At 34.2% G+C, this 20,814-nt stretch overlaps 3 protein-coding genes across 3 annotated transcripts; all 3 read right to left on the minus strand.

The window, feature by feature from the left end:
- Positions 1-2,548: 2,548 nt before the first annotated feature.
- LOC130805567 (uncharacterized) lies at positions 2,549-4,037 on the minus strand. Its single transcript, XM_057670346.1, has 3 exons — positions 3,564-4,037; positions 3,310-3,419; positions 2,549-3,143 (listed from the first exon to the last, which is right to left on the minus strand). The coding sequence occupies exons 1-3, from the start codon at positions 4,035-4,037 to the stop codon at positions 2,549-2,551; spliced, it is 1,179 nt and encodes a 392-aa protein (XP_057526329.1).
- A 1,115-nt stretch (positions 4,038-5,152) lies between these two features.
- On the minus strand, positions 5,153-6,309 carry LOC130805568 (uncharacterized). Its single transcript, XM_057670347.1, has 3 exons — positions 6,081-6,309; positions 5,748-5,969; positions 5,153-5,544 (listed from the first exon to the last, which is right to left on the minus strand). Exons 1-3 carry the CDS (start codon positions 6,307-6,309, stop codon positions 5,153-5,155), a joined length of 843 nt encoding a protein of 280 aa, XP_057526330.1.
- Positions 6,310-8,643: 2,334 nt separating this feature from the next.
- Positions 8,644-20,574, minus strand: LOC130804995 (uracil-DNA glycosylase, mitochondrial). Its single transcript, XM_057669589.1, has 7 exons — positions 20,094-20,574; positions 16,871-17,091; positions 15,364-15,522; positions 12,435-12,465; positions 10,015-10,150; positions 9,545-9,628; positions 8,644-9,219 (listed from the first exon to the last, which is right to left on the minus strand). Exons 1-7 carry the CDS (start codon positions 20,464-20,466, stop codon positions 9,153-9,155), a joined length of 1,071 nt encoding a protein of 356 aa, XP_057525572.1. The 5' UTR covers positions 20,467-20,574; the 3' UTR covers positions 8,644-9,152.
- Positions 20,575-20,814: the final 240 nt, after the last annotated feature.

Raw genomic sequence — 20,814 nt, forward strand, 5'->3', positions numbered from 1 at the left:
TGTCTTGAATAAAATCCCAGTCCATAGTGTTGTACGCTTTCCTCATATCAACCTTGATCATGCAGCTAGGGTAGTAGTTGTAACATTTGGGAAATTAATAATTTAAGACGAGTGAGTTTAAGGGAATTATTAATGCGAGAATGATCTTAAATACACACGACTTAAAATATTCTCAATTTAATTTCTCTCTTCTTTTTCCTTTTCTTTTAATTTGATTTAAAAAAACAAAAACAAAAACAAAAACCCAAACCCTTTCTCCCCCTCTCACTTCGACAAACCCAAAAACCAACCAAACCACAAACCCAAGCACACCTTCCTCCTTCTCGACACCTTCCTCCTTCACGAAATTTCCTCTGAAAATGGTCTAAATCCTTGCTTGAGTTCTTCTAAAGTTGAGCAACCTTCTTCCTCATTCAATTCGCTGATGTTCGAGTGCAACCTATGTAATCTTGATCTGAAATTTTCAAGGAATTCAGCCCCAACATAGCCTTCTTTGAAGCTTTACTTCAAATAAAAAAGTGATAACAATGGCAGGACTCACACCTTCTCCTTCCCTCTGAGTTTCGAAGGATCTATGTTGCGAAAATCAGTTAATTCTTTTCTCTATGCGATATTTTTTTTAAGGTAAATAATCAATGCTCTACATTCTTGATTGTTTTATGTAAATTATGGCTAATTGATCTTTCTTGCTCACTCTCCTCTGATTTCGAACCCTAGCCATCTTTGATTGGATTTTCATGTAATATTAACAATTTTTTTTTGTAGGATTTTATTCCATTGAAATGGTAAACAACACAGTAGAAGTAGAAACCCTTTTCCCTTGATCTAATTCTACCGAAATGGGGGGGAAGTGAAGGAGATTTGGTCGTTTTTGTTTAAGCATCGAAATCCAATTCATAAACCAATTTACGAAACCCGTTTTGTTTGTGTTTCTTATTGCCGCCAAACAGAGGTAAACCCTCCTTGATCTTTATTTTTTTCTTTTATTCTCATTCATAAAAGATTAGTTTCATTGGCATATTTTCACTTGCATATTCTTTTATCATGTATTAAACCCTAAACTTTGACAAATCTTAAAAATTTGTATGAATTAATTAGATGAGCTTTTTAATTGAGAAATTTATGGATATGAGTGTTGCTAGTATATGGTGAGATTAATGATTTCAAGGTATATTACCAAGAATCATTTTAAAATCAAGGAACAAGAGAACCTTGATGTGGATTGATGTTAATTAAGTAAATTTTAGAGTAATTTGCATTGTTTTAAAGAAATGTTGAGATTATAGATCTTATTGATATTATTGTGGAGGTTTCATGTTGAATTAAAAATTGTTGGATGTCGAACATTAGTGGGAAATGAGGAAAACTATTGAGAGTTTGCTTTGTGTGGGAAAAGGGGGTGAATATTAGAGAAAGTAGTGAATAATTTGAATCCTTTTTATGAATTAGGAGTATTCTTGATTTTAGTATGATTATACATATAGATTTTATTTAGAAAATAAAAAGAGATCAATTAGAGAAGCAGGTAATCTTTAAAAGAAGTTAAACAAAGTCTAGATTGCGGTTATTATAAGTTGATGAAATGGTGGGTTTGACTTGGTAGTACACAGACCTTTTTATGTTTAGAAATGTTAGAATATAATCCTTGGTTAAGTCGCAGTCTTAGGAAGAAATGCAATAAGTTATATAGATCTAAATTGTAGTATCGAACGCTCTTTCGTGATGTTGTGTTTGTTATACTTCAGGAGGCGACATCATCGAAGAACCCTTCTAGTTGATAGTTGCGATCTGGTTTCGACTCCTTGAAGCATCTTTTGCGGTGAGTAGTAGCAGTCCCTTAAACGGTCTGGCTAGACTACAATTTTGAAAATTGTTTTATAAAATAGTGAATTTTATAATGTTGAGACAAATTTGTTATGAATGATTATGCTGATATTGATATGGTCAATGGATCGGGTTCATGAGCTGGTCATTGACGAAGTAGAGGGAAAATCTCCCTTACTCCCTATTTTGAGGGGAATTGTCATTCAATTATTGTCTAGCCTCACCCGAGAGTGACATAGCCTTAGAGCTATGGATGTTCCTCTCAATTAGACTCCCTGTGCGCATATAGATCTAGGAAACTGATGTTGCTTTTAAACCTTTGTTTGGAAATTACTGTGTTTTGTTGTTTTGGATTGTTACTTCTCATTCAGTTTAATCTGATCCCCTATTGTTTGCAATTTTTAGTTTGATTGCAGATCGAAATCGGTCGGGACGATGGGTTAGCGGTGTTGATTAGAGTTCCAAGTATGTCATATTGAGCTGAGCATGTGGAATTTTGTAGTTTTGTATTAGGTTTTTGGATAAATGTATATTAGACTTGGTTATGTTGGTTATATTGAACTTAAAGTGATCTGTATGTTTATTTTGTGTTTTAGTTAGATTTTTGGTTTGAGAATTAGTTGAGTTAGTTACGTTAAAGAGCTAGTGACCCCTTTTCTCGAGTTTTTGAAGTGTGATTTAAGTTTCTTAGAAAATGAACCCCGCGAGGACTCTGTTTACTCAGTCAACGGTAAGTCGGGTTCTTACAACAGTATTTCTTGGAGTAGTGTTTTACAAGGTCCTGGCATAGCAAAATGTTGTGGGAGATGAGTCTTCCTGCAACAAAGGCACCTTGTGTCTGATTTATTACCCTTCCAAGGACTCTCTTCAGTCTAGAGCATATGGGTTTGGAGATACACTTGTATAGGGTGTGACAACATGAGATAGGTCTAAAGTCTCCAGGCTGGGAGGGGCAGGGGACTTTAGGAATAAGAGTAATAGCTGGAATGTTCCAGGACTTCAAGAGTTTACCGTTTCGAAAAAAGGATTGAATAGCGTTAACCAAATTAGGACTTACCACAGGCCATGAAGCTTTGTAGAATTTGCTATTGAAACCATCTAGACCCAGGGCTTTGTTATCATGGATACTCCAAATAGCTTCTTTAATTTCTTGAGGACTAAAGGAGAGATCAAGTAAGGGCCACAAGTCGGGGGTGAGGATAGGCCCAGAATGAATAGTAGACATATTGATTCTTCTCCTATTCTCTAGTTTGCTGCACAACATATTAGAGTAGAACGAGATGAAGGCCTCTTGGATTTGGTTAGGGTGGGTGATTTTCCTACCATTCAAAAGGAGCATGTTAATCTTGTTACGTTTCCTTCATTGCTTGATGCTATTATGAAACACAGCTGTGTTTTCGTCCCCATAGTGTAACCAATTGATCTTGGCTTGTTGTTGAATATAGGATGCGTAGTCAGCTTTGGTATGGCTGATTCCTTATTCACCAAAGTAATATCATGTGGGTTTTCATGCAGTTGCATTTGAGCTTCAAAGTGGGCTCTTTCACTTGAGCAACAGAGGCTTGAATGGGTTGTTGGAAATTGGATTTCAATTCCTGTTTAAGGTGTTTGAGCTTTTGTTGAATTTGGAAACTCATACACCCCTACACTTGCTCGTTCCATACTTTGCTAACAACATGCATAAAGTTATAATTGTTAGCCCAAAAATTAAAAAACTTGAAAGGCTTTTTTCCTTGTACCTGTTTAAAGAATTGGAGGAGCATAGGAGGGTGATCAAAATCCCCCTCAGGAAGGAACGTAACCTCGGCCTCTAGGAATTTGTCCTCCCATAGATGATTGCACATAGTTCTGTCAATTTTGCTAAAGACTCTTCGAACCCCTGCTTGTTTGTTGTTCCAGGTGAAGAGTCTTCCATTACCTTTCACGTCATGAAGTCCATAGGTGTGCATACAACTCTTAAGGGGGGCGATTTCAGAGGCTCTAACCACTTGACCTACTCCCTCGTTAAGGTTTGCGATGCAGTTGAAATCACCCATGACAAGCCATGGAACATTAATAGTCCGTGCAATCTCAACTAGAGAGTCGAAAAGGGTAAGCCGCTCCTTTTTTGCAGTATAGGCATAGACAAAGGAGGCAACAAAAGGAGGTCCTACCTTCGGGTGGACTTCGACATGAATCAATTGATTTGTGCAGAGTTTTATATCAATGTGCATATGATCTGCTATCCAGCCTATGACAATCCCTCCACTTCTATCCCAAGAGAGGTTGTGGGAAAAACACCATCCAGGGCAAAGATTGAGGTATAGAGGGCCAATACCGTTGGTCTTTACCTTTGTTTAAAAAAAAGTAAAAAGACACACTATGATGAGCAAGGAACGAAGCTACTATTGATTGTTTCTTTTTATTCTTTAGCCCTCTTACATTGCAAGAGAGGATATTATTCATTAGGAACGGGATGGGGTGAAGCCCCCAACGCTGTTTCATTTAAATCCATGCTTTCCTCGTGCACTGACTCAGTTCTAGCAAGTATTTAAAACCCATTGCTAGTGCTCAGTGTAGCAATAGCAATAGGTTCCATAATTTGTTTGTGTCTCGATTGGACAGATGAAGAAGATGAAGCTTTGGACGACGAGACTGAAGGTAAACGCTTCTGTACCGACGGTTTTTAAGGTCGTCCCCTCCCCTTGCCATGGCCGATTCAGGGGACCAGGAGAGGGAGCTTTTAGAGAGGGAAACTAAAGGGAGAAGCGATTTCTTTACTATTATTATTATTGTTGTTGTTGTTGTTGTTGTTTTTGTTGTTGTTGTTGTTGTTAATGTTGTTGTTGTTGTTGTTGTTGTTGTTGTTGTTATTAGTATTAAAATAATAATAATAATAAATAATAAGAATTATTTTTTTTTTTGAAATAAGAAAAAATTTCATTAAACCTGAACAAAACAGTACATAGTACTCTAACATGAGAACAATCTCCCTTTTTTGCATCAGCATGAAAGAGGAGCACCCCTTGTAGGAAGGGTTTTCCAACTTCCACTCTTCATGTGCATAAGGAAAATAAAACTCCAAAAAAGTAGGCAAAGAAATTAGTTATACAGTATACTCTATTTACTTATAGTCCAAAAGATTCCTAATCCAAGGGTGTTGTATATTAACGCTTTTGATTGGAATATGCAAAACTCTACTCTTTACTGCAAGTTTCACCTGCCTAGTAACCCTGCTTACCATGGGAACTTTGAAATTCCAAACCGAATAATTTCGAGCACACCAGATTTCATACGTAAGAATGCATAGTGCAATAGTAGCAATCTTCCTCTTAGCTTTAGTACACTTTCACTTCCGAGATGCAAAATCAGCAAGGGAATCACTAATAATCCTGATACCCAACCATGTCAAAATGTCTCGAAGACATTGAAGGCTATAGATACAAGCAAAAAACAGATGATAGTGAGATTCTGATATCAAACCACATGATGGACATGTGTCAGTAAGGATGAGCCCTAATGTAGCCAACTTGTCCCTAGACTTCAATCTCTCATTCACCGCTAACCATAATATGAATCGAGCTTTGGGAATGGAGCTTCTATTCCATACAAAACTCACCCAGTTAACTGGCTGCCCAACCCCTAAGAGCTCATGATAGACTTCTTTAATAGAGTAAGAGCTATTATGCACCCATTGACCCATCCTATCTTTAACCTTGCATATCTTCTTAAAAGCCCAGCCTGAGGTCATGAGAGCATTAAAGACCCTCGAATTTCCACCCTTTGTATAAACACCATGCACCCATTTGACCCAATGGAGTCAGTCATAGAGGATACATGCCATACATGTTTACCCACTGCAGCTAGATTCCACACTTCCAGGTTACAAATACCCAGGCTGCCCAACTTTTTTGGAGTACAAACCCTAGCTTAATTCATATTACCAGGGGTATCAGAATCAACTTTCCCATGCCATAGATATGCTCTACAGATTGCATTCACCTGCTTTAGCACCTTCTTAGGCAACACAAAGATTTGACACCAAAAGTTTGTGATATTCATCAAAACAGTGGAAACAAGTTGTAGTCTAGCTGCATAAGAGAGATTTCGGACTTGCCAAGATCTAATCTTAGAGGTCATTCTCACAACAAGACGTTCACATTCAACTGTAGAAATTCGTTTGGAAGAGAGCGAAAACCCCAGATAACGAAAACGTATAGAACCCAAAGGAATATTACAAGAATCCACTATATACTATTTCAATGAAGTAGGGATACCTGCAAGATACATGTCAGATTTTGAAGAGGTTGCAACCAAACCAGAGGAATTCGCAAAAAACTCTAATTTATCTTGAAGGATTCTAACAAAAGCCAAGTCACCCCGACAAAATATCATTAAATCATCCGCAAAGCACAGATGGTTCAGTTTGAGTCTATTACACCTTGGGTGAAATCTGAAGTTCTCATGATCCCCAGCAACCTTTAGTAATCTAGAAAGATACTCCATACAAATCACAAAAATCAACGGGGAAATTGGGTCTCCTTGTCTAATTCCCCTCTTTGATCTAAACAAAGGCATGGGGCTTCCATTTAGAATCAAGGAGAATTAGGCTGTGCTAATACAAGTCATAACAATATTAATAAAGTTGGAAGGGAAATTAAAAGAGATCAGCATATCTTTAATAAAATCCCACTCCAAAGTATCATATGCCTTCCTCAAGTCAATCTTCAATAAACTACTAGGAGGGTAGTGTTTCCGACCATATTGCTTTACAATATCCTGGCATAGAAGTATGTTGTGCATAATGTTGCGCCCTTCCACAAAGGCACCCTGAGAAGGGCTGATAATATGACCAAGAACCAATTTGAGTCTGCTACAAATCAGTTTAGTAATGCATTTATATAAAGTATGACAACAAGAAATTGGTCTATAGTCACCTGAATTGTTTGGGTTAGGGACCTTGGGGATGAGATGAACAGCAGTAGTGTTCCAAGCCTGAAGATGCTTCCCATATCTGAAGAATTGTTGAACAACCTCAACTACATCATCACCAATAACGGACCAAAAAGCTTTATAGAATTTGCTATTGTATCCATCTAGGCCCGGACTTTTTGTGTCAGGGATACTCCATAGCGGATTCGTGATCCCCTCTGCTGAGAAACATAGAGATAGCTGCTCATGGTGAGAATTCTCTAACAAAGGCCTTCTCTAATAACATTCATGTCGATACGCCTCCGGGATTTAAGATTATTGCACAGAAGTTACTGATAGAATGTAACAAAAGACTCTTGAATCCTTCTGAAGTTTGTTACAGTTCCCCTTTGTCATTAAGAAGAAAAATTCGATTTAAAATTTGTCTTTGTCTAACGCTTTGATGAAAGTAGCGGGAATTCTCATTTCCAAATTTCAGTGAATTGAATTTGGCTAACTGGCTAAGGTAGGTGCCTTGATCATTCTTAGTCTTCCTAAGCCTATTAGCAGCTGCGCACTCTTTTGAGGAGAGTTCAGGATCATAAGGGTGTTTATGTAGTTCGTTTTGAGCGCTACAAATTATTATTATTATTATTATTATTATTATTATTATTATTATTATTATTATTATTATTGTTGTTGTTATTATTGTATGTGTTATAATAATAATATTATAATAATTACTTAATCAACAAAATTATTTAATCAATTATTTAATTAAATAATAATAATAATAATAATAATAATAATAATAATAATAATAAAATTTAACTAATATTAATATTAATTAACTACTTAATTACTTAACTAATAAAAAAAGTTATATATACATAAATAATGATTCTAATAATAATAATATTAATCAAAAAATATTAATATTAATTAATTAATAACTTAATTAATCAAATAAAATGAACAAATAAATTATAATTCTAATAATAATAATAATAATACAATTAATTAATTAATTGATTAAAATATAATAATATCTAATTAATTAATTTTTTAATTAAACAATAATAATAATAATAATAATAATAATAATAATAATAATAATAATAATAATAATAATAAATTCAAATTAGATCATATCAGATCAGATCAGACCAGACCAGACCAAATCAGATCAGATCAGACTAGACCAGATCAGATCAGATCAGATTGAATCAGATCAGATTAGATCAGATCAAGCCTTAGTAAATTCAGATTAAAAATCAGACGAAGAGAACAGACCCTTAGAGTTAGGTCATGGGTCATTCTATTTTTCATTCGGTTGTCTAACTAAAAATCTTTTTGTTATTTTTTATTTGGATACTCGATTATTTCTTGGAATTTAGAGAATATTAGGACATATTCTATAAACTATATAGGGGGACATAAATTTTTTTTATCTAATATGGTCTAATAAAGTGTTTTAGAAAAAAAAACGCAAAACATCAAAGAAATAAAAGGTTATTCGAGCAGTGCGACGCTTCAAGAGGCAGTTCCTACTTCATGTGGTGTGAAGCCTTTTTTCGTGAAGATAGTTTTATTGAATCAAAATTTTTTAGATTAGTGTGAAAGGTTAAAGAGAAAGTCAAAAGGTAAATTTAAGATTCAAGCAGTCTTAGAAATTTGAGTAGGTAGCAATATATTATCACTTTCCAAAATTTAAGGTGTGTAATTCGCAAAGATGAAACTTGAAATATTATAATTTTAAACTTGAAATATTTGTATAATCATCAAATCAAATGAGTTACATCAAATAAGCTTACATTCAAAAATGACAATATAATAAGCTTATTGAGAGAATTAAAAAATAAATTTATTAGAAAAAAAAAGGATTTCAAAAACATTAAAAAAAAATGTTATTTTTAAAATTATTTGAAACTTTACTTCATAGAAACGAAATATAGAAAAAGCCAGAAAACAATTGGAGACAATGTGAAGTTATAACTTGGTAAGACACGCTACGGTTTGATGCTGAATTAGACTTGCTAGTTGTGAGTGTTAGTTGCGTGTGCATATTCTTTAACTATGACAATCATAAAATCAAGCACAAAAGATTTGGTGGATCATCTCTAATTGCTTTACTAATCGTGAGTACCAAAACCCAAAATTAGGAGGCTTCACTATCCTCCATCGGACAACACTACATTCCTTGATATTCAACTTAATACTGCTACAAGATCCATTTTGTTGTTACTTGTTTGGATGATAGTCACCTTACTCTAACACCCATATAAGTGAATCCCACCATAGTTTTTGCTCATCTGCTTCGCACATAACCCAACCATACATTTAAAAAGCTTGAGCTGAGATCACAACGAAGGGCAAGCGACAAGCTTACCAGCCTACTTAACAACATATATGAAACGATAAACTACTAATTATCAGTATCACAACTGCCAATCAATAGGCAATTCCCCGTTCTGCTTCAGAATCTGGTTTGTACGAGAAAAGTGCCTGTTCAAGCATTGTGAAAAAGACAACCCATTAGTCCAAGTGTTCTTGCTTTCATGTTTTTACCACAAATTATCAATGACATTATGTTCATATGTAAAGAAATGAAGTTGAGAACAAAGTGATAACGCACTCGCAAGTAATCAAGGTGGTAGTTCAACAATTGACGTGAAGGAGAGTTAAGTCAATGTTTTCATTAAACGAAAACCTAGATAAATCTCATACATAACCATCTTTTTAGCAATCAAGTACCAAGAGTCAATCATACATTCATACTAGCAAGTAACAGAAACTTAATACTCTAATCATCATGAACAGAAAGCAATACCTGCATCCAAAGAAGCCTCTGTTGGCAGAAAGACCGGAAGGATGAGCTGATGTGAGAATATGGTGCTTAGACTCATCAATCAGCCTGTAACAATATCATCACCATAAATGATGTATCAAACTTCAAAAAGATTTAATTTCTCTTTCATCTTTTGAATTTATCCAACATGATTGTAAAGCAGCATGTATCTTGCTTCAAAAAGAGTTGAGGCGGTTTATCAAAATAGCAAACTTCTACAAAGGAATTCTAAAAGACACAACATTTGAATTTACTAATCAGATGTTGAAGAACATATTGTAGCCAAAAAAAACAAGTTCAAATATAATCTAGTCCACAATATCAAAGTGAAAGTGTGAATTTATTGCAGCAGTGACCTTAGTATTTAATGTGAAAACAACCTTTTATATCATAAGAAAGAGTGCAAATACAATAAATGCGAAGTGAGACTTGAAAAAAAGTCGTAAGCAAACCTGGATTTTTCTCGAGCGCAATTTCCCCAAAGAATAAATACTACTCCTCTTCTCTTTTCAGAGATTGTTTGTATTACAGCATCAGTAAACTGCTCCCAACCTTTCTTAGCATGGGAGTTTGCTTGATGATTCCTAACTAAGAGTGGAAAACAAGTCAATAAAAAATAAGAAGTTACCAAGGTGTAAATCAGATTTATGTAGATGAAACCAAAAAGGTCCAATTTCACAAGTTCAAGATCACAAGAATTGATTCTAGTGGATTTAGATCCAAGACATCTCCTTCCTTCTATAGATAACTCCTAAGCGACACTATATCACACCAGTTGATCACCAGGGGTGGACGTACTAAGGGGCCTGCAGCTTGGGAGTGTCCAAGCCCCCACCATAAATCATAAATTATGCCGAATTTCTTGATAAAAATTATAAAAAAGGTTAATTATCTTTAGTAAAATATGTCGTGACCCCTTGAAATTTCTTGAAAATTTAAAATACTTAAGTGAACTAATAAAAAAAATTAACAAAATAATCTAAGAATCAAACTTATTCCAAAAGTAAGCGTGAAATTCCCAAACCTGAGGTTTGGGGCTGTTCGCAGTTACTAACTGCGAACACGTAAAAAAGACAAAATAGCTGTATGCAGTTAGTAACTGCATACAGCTATTTTGACCTTTTTGACCTATTCGCAGTTACTAACTGCGAACAGAATGCTGCACAAAAACAGGTCAAAATAGTTGTTCGCAGTTACTAACTGCGAACAACTATTTTGTCTTTTTTGACCTATTCGCAGTTAGTAACTGCGAACAGCCCCAAACCTCAGGTTTGGGAATTTCACGCTTACTTTTAGAATAAGTTTGATTCTTAACTTATTTTGTTCATTTTTTTTATTTTTTCACTTAAGTATTTCAAATTTTCAAATTTCTTTTGTTTTTGTCTAATTATTATTATTATTTTCAAGGACCCCATAATTAAAATCCTAGGTCAACCAATGGTGATTGCTGAATATGTTCGGCACAGTGATTTTTACATTTTAAACTGTAACATACAAATAGTTAATAGTTTTCATGGTAGAAAACTCTCCTCTCACTCTTCCTATTTAACTTGGCACAAGGGATGGAAAGGTTACCCATTGTCGAATATTCTCAAATGATGTTAAAGTGACAAACCAACTCTATACTTAGGAACCACCTCGCAGCGACTTGCAACCACTTAAATTAAAAGTCATTGATATCAGAATTATCTGAGACTTTACACTAGGCCATTTTACTGGAGCTATCGAACATATAAATTCTTGGTTTTTAGCAATTCAAGCTATCCCTGGGGCTAGGAACAAATTGTCATCTTATATCCTAACTAAAAACTTAAAACTTATCCAACCAGAATCCCTCAATCAACATGCAGATATCAAGTGAGGCCACACATTAAAAGCTCTCTTTTAGTTAGAAACTCTAGATGGCAATCTAATGTCAGGAAAGGTTACTGAAGCATTTCAGGCACCAATATAGAACTCTCAAGAATACAGGGGAGGATCCAGCCCTAAACCAGCCTGGGCCATGGCCCGCAGCAGGGTTCAGAAATCAACTAAAGTTTAAGAGGTATTAGCTAGTATAATATATTAATATCGTCTTGGCTGAGATGTTTTGAAGTTGTAGCTAAAAGCTAGTGGATCATTTGAGATTGCAAGATTGAAGTTCACAATACGCAACTGCAGCTTCTGCTACAATTTATAAGCTAAATTTAATATCAATTATTTTACAAAATGTGTAACCTAATTTTCATTAACATTTTTTAATAATTGTGTTCAACTGAAATCAAAACTTTAGATTAAATAAATCTTTGATCTTTATCACTGAACTGGGCAATAAACATATTCTGGATTTGCCACTCACAATATTAACATGCAGTGCACCTTGTTATCCAATAATATGACACTGTCAAATTTACTAGTGGACTTATCCCTCAACATGATATTTCATGACCTCAATATTGTGGGAGAGCTTTACTAGTGTCTAATAACATTGCTCAATGTAATGCAGATTTGTTCCACATTAACTTGTGACATAGAACCTTTATCTATGTATTCTATATATGACTAACCTCAACCCTTCAGTATTTTTAGTTGACTAGCTGAACTGACTTCAGAGGATGAGATTAGGATTTAAAAGGGTCGATCAAAATCTCATATACCAACTTTTAAAAATTATATTGACAACTTGAGGAGAGAAATGCTTTTAAACATGTTTATCAAGAAGTCGTGAAAGCAACTTAAGTAACACCAATGCCAAAGCTTTGATTCCAACAATATGGGGAACTTAGGAAAGAGTAGTAAGAAGTCACAAGAGGTTCAAGCAAGATGCAGAACTAAAACTTTGGACAGTGGAGAAGCTAGTACATACATACTTCAGTGAAGTGGAGCAGCTTACCTGTGAGGACTGTGTTAAGCAGCAGAACACCCTGCAGTACATCAATTGTTCTCTCAGAAACTCTATCTAATATTTATAATCCCATCCCACAAAAATCATATTCAATATATTGTTTAGTCTCTGAGTTCAATTTTTAGGAGTTTCACAATAATAAGCTGAGTAACTCACAGATCCAGAAAACATCCGATGTAACATCATCACGTGAGTTTGAGTTTGAGGAGAAAATTTATGAAACTGATCATGTTAAGTACAAATCATCACAAAATTACACACATTCCTTCTTTAGTTCTTGTGTTCATCTTTAGCAACTTCAAAATAATGATAGTATTGTTAAAATTTCCATTTATCAAGCACATCATAAGGACTATGGAGGTCCGAGGGTGTGTCCCCGGGAAAAAGGAGAAGTTTGAGTTCAAAATTTGTCATAGATATCATCCATATGCGTGAGATAAAATAAGGAAAAACAAGTTCCTTTATATCTCACATGAATTAAAAAAGGGAACCAAATTCAGTCCAAGACAATCAAGCAAGCTTGACATCACTGAAAGGATTTCAAGCAATTAGAACGGAGACACAAGAGTTAGGCCTAACTCTTCAAACGATCATGCAAGCACACTAGAGGGAATCCCAGAGAAACATCAAGTCGCTCATTGTAGTCAAAATCATCAATTCATCTTAATGCTAGCTACTTGGCTAATGTGTAATGCATCAGATTTTGTACTTATTGTAAGGATTATCCGTGAGTGTACTGTATTATCATGTAAGTACATACTGCATAGCTTGGAAAATAAGTTAGTAATGAAAAGTAGTATTAATAGAGGAGAGAAACAGACGAGATATCAGAAAATATTTGTATTGAGTTCTTAACTCACTTAGGAAAGTACAGGTCTCTCAAAAGCTTGTACATCCTTTTTAGTGTAATGGTCAAGGCTACATTATCAGTTTACTAATACAAATTTGCTATCACATAACAATTTCCAATCTCAATATATTTGATATTCTACAATCTATCAAAATGAGTGCAAAGTGAATAAAAAATATTTTCTGATTTACTTCAAAATTTCTCTCCTCTATTCATACTACTTTTCAATACTAACTCATTTTCCAAGCCAATTATTTAATAGATAATTACTATAGTACCCTCATGGATAATCGCTACAAAACCCAAAAAATGTGATGCATTACATAAAGTTTGTTGCAAAGAAGAGAATTTCTACTCTCTTAGCCTTTCATAAACTCAGGGGAGCTTCAATATGGAGTTAAAAGCAACAAGTGGAAGGAGTAAAGAGCCATCAATTCAAGGGTTCAATGAAGACATGATGGACACTAGTGTGGTTGTCCATGAAGAGAACTGTTAGCTTAACTTTGTTGTATTAAGAGCTAAATTAACTCATCTTATTTAAGTTAAGCAACTTAGGGAAGTAGTGATGACTATCCTTTATTGGACCAGGAAGTCAATTAGTGTCTTTGTATTCGTGTAATAAGAGCTATTAGTGCTCATAGTAATGGATTTTACCTTAGTAGTAAGTAGTTAAAAGTTGATGCAAATCATAGTCTAGATTTCTTGGAGTTGTAAGAGCTCTTCTTGGAACATATGACCTTAGAGTAACTTTACACTTTGTTTGGATTGAGCGAATTAGAGGGAAAGGAAGGGAGGGATATAAAGTGACATAATTTCCTTTGTTTGGATTAATAATTTTTGAGGTGAGGGATTTGAAGCAAAATAATCTCTTGATTTTGTTAATAATCAAATCTCTCCAAGCATGGAATGTTTTGGAAGGAAAATGTTGTTTCTCTTCCTATTCCTTCATTTCCCTCCTAAACAAACAAAGATGTTTCTTATTATTCCCTCCCTAACTCCTCTTCCTTTCCCTTTCCCCCCTTCCCTTTTTCTTCCTTTCCTTTCCTTTCCTTTTCCTCCTAAACTATTATCTAAACAGATATGTTCTTCAATAATTAACCTTAGTTGAAGGGTCATAGAGTGAGGCGTGTGAAGTCATGTAAGCATGCCTAAGAATTATTATAAATAGTAGCCAAGCTAGCCATCGAAGGGTAAAACTTGAATTGAAAATAAAACTTGATTCTTTGTGAATTAAAACAGGGCAAACTTTGTGTAGCTCAAACCTTTTCTTAAGAAGTTCATTATGAAACTTGAGAAATGATTAAGGCTTTTGTTGTGTGTCTTCCAAAAGTGCTTAAAAAAGACGTGTTTTCGAAGAAACATAGGTTATATTGCTTTATCATTATTATCCTATTCTATGTATCCTTTACAAAGCTCGTTAAGCTATATCCTTTTCCAAACCATTTGCATCAAAATTAATCTCAAGAGGCACTAAGGGATGAAGAGAAGGGGGGAATACAGAAACATGAATCTACCTATGCTAGACTGATTCACTGCATGGAAAACTAGAGTCTATGCTTTCATAAGGCATGCAAAAGTCAAAAGAAAACGTAATAGTTATAATGGACAAATCAAAAAAGGAAATTTAATGAGTTCATGTTAACTAGTAGCAAAAAAGTCACTTCAAAGAGCCAAGGAATTGATTATATGGGGATGTAATTAGAATTATAGTAGATTTTGTTTGAGAATTGGTTTGGAAAACAGAGCAGAAGAGTTAGTAAGAGGAAAAGAAATGTTATCATATTAAGTAGAGTATTAGGGAGAGAAAAATTAATACCAAAAACTGATAGGTTAAGGTGTAGGTTTCAATTGCATCCTCTCAAAGGCAAGAACTACTGTTTAGCCTGGTTTTCATTTAGTCAAATGTAAGAAGAAATCAACCATTTTCCTCTGAAATCTTGTTTGATAACCAATTAATACAAGTCTTTAGTGTCCCACTTTCATCTTCACATTTCCAGTTACTACGCCAAGTAAAAAAAAATCAAATGTGAGATGAAACACAAACCAGTACACTTAATAGAAATATACCTGTACAGCCCATCTCTCTAAATTCCCATGAGATGGAATATTACATCCAAGATCTTGTTTGAGTTCCTTGAATATGTTTCCAAGACTTGAAGGAATCTTGACACCCTCAGGTACTGAGAAAGAAAGACCCATTGCCTGTCCTGGTCCATGATATGGATCCTGGCAAAAGAAGTGTAAATTTCCGATTCTGATGTCATCTTATAAATACCTTATGCACATAACACTCTCTCATATTTCCAAATACAAAGATGCAAATCATTTTCAACAGCACATGTCGTTGCCATTAACCTAATGCCAAGTGGCTCCCATATTAGTGAATAATAGTTTTAAAGAAAAACACTATTTTTCACAAAATGGGTTTAGCTGGTGGAATACCTTGTTCCACTAAACACTTGCTAAAAGAGAATATTTCACAATCAATGACCTCACCTGATTGCCACATGATGATACCAGCAAGGATAAAGAAAACTTCCCACGTTAAAAGATGTTTGCATCTTTCAAAAGAAAACAATGTTTTGAGAAGTCCAAATACAACTGATTTCACATTTCAATCACTGTATATCATTGACATTAAACACATTACTTTAATCGACACTAGTTTAAGGAGCCAAGGGATACACAGAAAACAATGAGTGCCACTCAAACAACAAGGTTTACCTAAGAAGTTACTTCCCTAAATTAATTGAAACAGTAATCACAATATCAATAATGAAAATCTATGAGGCTCAGGCGTCAGACAAAAATAAAAAGCCTTTATATACATTATCTCAAATTACATCAGCTACATTCACCCAAACAAATTTCCATGTTATATAGCCATCAAAATGACTTTTTGTAGGTGATGCACTGATGCTACTGTACTACAAGTCTACAACACAGTTTTTCAGCTAAAACATAGAATCATTGCACTCCTTTTAGAAAACATTAATTGAAAGAGCATATCCCAAATGAATTACAGCACTACATTTACCACGCATCATTTACCAAGCAAGCAAGCTTCTTGCTTAGGCCAGCAGTTCCCTTATTTCACATGGGATAAGTTAGTTGCTACTTGCTTCCCATGACTTCACAAGAAAGCATAACAATGTAAAACTGTAAATAGTCAATAATAAATTCATAATTATAAAAGAATTGTTAGGTAGTTCAAAGCAACAAGGGAGCCCTAGATAGCTCATTGATAAAGAAAATGGATGTGAATCCCAAGATACTGATTATGGCTCTACGTAACTTCCTCAAACTAGGCATGCTAAGAAAAGCATTTCTCATAACAAGTAGGTGAAACATTGAAACAAAGAGTTGTGGGAACTCTTATTTATACCTAACAAAGAATAGAATAGGAGTAAACTTGTTAGGTATACAGGGGCAAAAATACTCACAAATATAGCATTGTATTTCTATATAACTTGTATGTGTCATGTTGGACGCTAGTATGGATTGGAGAATCACACATGCAATAATACAGAAGAATTGTGTCAAATGAGATAAGCAACCAGCAATTACAAAGTACCTGTCCAAGGATGATGGCCTTGACTTTATCAAATGGTGTTGAGTTGAGAGCATTGAAAATCAAGTATGGAGGAGGATAAATGGGTACTTGTCCACCACATATTTCAGTTTCAACAAATTTGCACAGATTCTCAGCATATGGTTTATCAAACTCCTCTGAAAGTGCTTTCAACCATGATTCCTCCACTAAGAGCTCCTTTAGCTTCACATAGCCATTACCCCCTTCAACAGAAATGTTTGCACTTCACAAATCAATTGTATTCCAGGAGAAAATAACCTTTAGAGAAAGAAAAAGTTTTACTTTTCACACCCATGACAAGCCTCTTTCAATTTGCAAACCATACTCTTTGGCCAATTACAGTTTAACCATACATGAATGATGAATCCATCAACTTGATGAAAATGAAGCTAAATTATCAGTTATTTTACTTCATGACATCATTAAAGGCAACACTAAAAATTACAATAATAATATTCGCTAATAGGCTAGATATTTCATTAGCTTATGTTCGGAAATAAGCATTTCATTTCAAATTATAGATTTTAACTATGAAATTATAAATGAAGAACTTCCAAATGACAAGGTTTGGAATATCATTCTCAAATCTTCAGTTTTAACTATGTTTAAAGCAATGGCGGAATTATCTCAAATTCAAATTTGATTTTTTTTATTCATCAAACACTTGATTTGAGCCAATTTTAGCAAATGAAATCGTCGTCGCCAAAGATAAGAGAAGAATAATTCCTATAAAATCATAGGATGTGTTTGGTACCACATTTCAAGCTCTTGCAAACAATTTAAATCATGCCATTTGGTTTGAGAAGTATGCAACACAATTTGTTTCGACAGGGTAATCCAAACCCTTCCATCAGTACCGATGAAAAATGAGCATAAAATGTTATAGTTGTTGAATCTCAAGCAACCATGTGAATAGGGAAGAGAGAGAGAAGAGAAGAAATTTAGAAGAAGAGAAGATTGTTTTATTTTATTATATTTCCTAAAATCTAATACACCCTTATATCCCCTTTTATAGTACTAACTACTAAGACTATCACTAATACCCACTTATAACTAATTATAATCTTACTACCAAATGTACCTATAACATACTTTCCCCCTTCAAAAGACTTGTCCTCAAGTCTATGTTAAGAAATCTGAACAAAAAATACAAGACAACTTTTTACTATAACTAAACACTACAAAAAATGCCCAAAATAGTGAGAAATGAAGTACGATCAATATCGGTAATTTCTGATTCCATGCCAAATGAGTTCGAGCACCAGATTTGAAACTTATTATTAGTCGAATCTTCTTTGCCAATAAATGAGCAAGCAACATCATTTGTGTTGAAAATTGTGCTACAGTACTTCTATTTTCCCCAACACTTGCTTGAATTTTAAGAGTAACATTGTGTTTTTGAGACTCGGATTGTTGATAATGATCAAGTAACAAGGCATCTTTATTGTACTTATTCATCACTTCATGAATAAAACTAAAAACATGCATAGAAATCTTCCGTTTCTTGATTTTTAACAACCAAGGTGGGTCAAGAACTACTTTAGTATATTCTGCCCAAACTTTTCTCTTTTTCTTGCACATCTCATGTCTTCTTTTAACCTTCTTGAAGCTTGATTGCACTTCTGACAAAGTACCCCATTGATGAGTTTCTCTTAGCAGATTCTTAGTTTGAAGAATAGAACTTTCAATTAGATGAACTTCAAGAATTTCCCCATATGTTGAAAATAAATTTTTAGGTTCAATTGCCACAAAACATTCATGATTTTTATCTAAATCATGTTCACTCATGTCATCAATCACACAATTAACCAAATCCCATCCATATGAACAAAGCCTTTAGAACCCAACTTACTTTTTGCACATGAATTCATATGATCAACATTTAAAGATTATTGAGTATCAATTTTTAAATCACACGTTGCTAATTCTTGAATGGTATTTACTTCAATCACGCTATCGAACATCTCTAATGCAATCACATAATCATTCGCTTCGTCATATACTACAATAAATCCCTAATTATCACTATTATGTTGGCAATTATGATCAAGAATTGGTTCGTTACACCACTAACACAATCCTTTATCCCAACTATCAAAACATTCATCTTTCAAAAGTTTTTTAAAAGATTTAATAACCTTCTTTTGTTTGGCTTCTTAAAGTTGTGGGATAATTGGTTCTTCAAATTATATGGTTTTGTAAAACTCTTCACTTCTCATCTTTGCAACCACTAAAAGAAATATCTAGTTTGGGGAAAAACTCCAAAAACTCAAAAGGCCATGGCAATGCTTTTTACAAATAGATTCTATGCAATTTAATTGTAGTATTTAATGTCAAGAAATGAATGTTTCAATAGGATAAAGAAAGAAAAAGAATGGAAGAGAAGTATTAGTGCCAAGGAAAGAATGGCTCTTGATACCAATTTTATGGTTGTTGAATCTCAAGCAACCATTTGAATAGGGAGAGGGAGAAGAGAAGAAATTTAGAAGAGGAGAAGATTTTTTTATTTCATTATATTTCCTAAAATCTAATACACCCTTATATCCCTTTTATAGTACTAACTACTAAAACTATTACTAATACCCACTTATAACTAATTATAATCTTACTACCAAATGTACCTATAACATCAAACGAAACATTTCTTATTTCTTGTCTCACGCAAACTCAACCATATCTTTGTACTAATCCCCCCTCTCTCTCTCCCTCTCATCTTCCTTCAACCCTCTTCCATCAAATCCTTAAAATCTTCATCTTACCCTCCCAAAACCTAATATTCTTTCTCTGTTCAATTAGCAACATTGAAAATTTTTGAACTAACCCTTTGTCGAAAAATCTCGTTACTTAATTTAGAAAAAAATCCGGAAGGATAGTAAGAGTACAAAATTGCCAAAGCATTTTAAATATTTTGAATTTATTGCCATCGCTTATTAAAACAAAACAAGAAATACCAATAACACATTTTATACCGCTTCCCTCAAAAAAAAAGAAAAATCATTCTATTCCAAGTATAACAAAATGTAGACTTCAAACTTTGTCATCTTTGTCACAAAATCATAATTATAAGAAGCTATTTCTTAAACACAAATTTCAACATAACTATAGCCAAAAAAAACATTATCATCAGATCACAAAAATCAAAAATAACCTAATATTATTAATCATAAAAAGAAGATTAAGAAGCTGGAAAATAAGAGAGACAAACCTTTAGAATTCTGAACTTTTTTGCAGCAAATTCGGAGATTCCTCTTAGACAGAGCAATAGATTTTTTCAATTCCATTCTAGACTTCTCATCGGCACTGAGTATGGAAGAATCATCACAAGGGTTTACGCCATCGTTAGAGTTAGCGAGAACGGACGGAGTGACATGCTGCAAGGTGGTGGCATTGTTAGTAGTTTTACGACGTTTGGAGTTGGACTGAGCGAAGAAGTCCATCAGGGTTTTAGAAGAAGATGACATTTTGAAGGTGTTGAGGGAAATGGTCAAAGGTTGAGAAAGAGAGAAAATATGGTGGGAGAAGGAAGAGGAAGAGAGAGAAAATGGAGGTTTATGAAGTGATGTTAATGGTGATTTCATGGCTTTTTAAAAGAAAGATGAAACTAATGAGTTGAAACTGCATATGGGATTGGGAAGCCATTTTGATTCTGGGTGGTGCTCAATTTTGGTATTGTTCTTTGTTTTGGCGCTCAATAGTCAATACTAGTTGGGTACTTATTTAGGGCAACTTGTTTGTTGAGTTGTTGACAAGTCTGAAAACGGGTAGGAATCGGCATGAGTCAAATCTCGTTCTGGTTTAACTAGATTCATATTCAAATACTAATTTTTTTTATTGGATTTAGACTCGGACCTAGATTTATAGGATTTGAAAATTTTGGAACCGAACCCAGACAATTAGGGTCCGGCAAACAAAGTTATTAAAATCGA

The sequence above is a fragment of the Amaranthus tricolor genome, chromosome 2 (genome assembly GCF_026212465.1).
Source record: "Amaranthus tricolor cultivar Red isolate AtriRed21 chromosome 2, ASM2621246v1, whole genome shotgun sequence".
Taxonomy (NCBI): domain Eukaryota; kingdom Viridiplantae; phylum Streptophyta; class Magnoliopsida; order Caryophyllales; family Amaranthaceae; genus Amaranthus; species Amaranthus tricolor.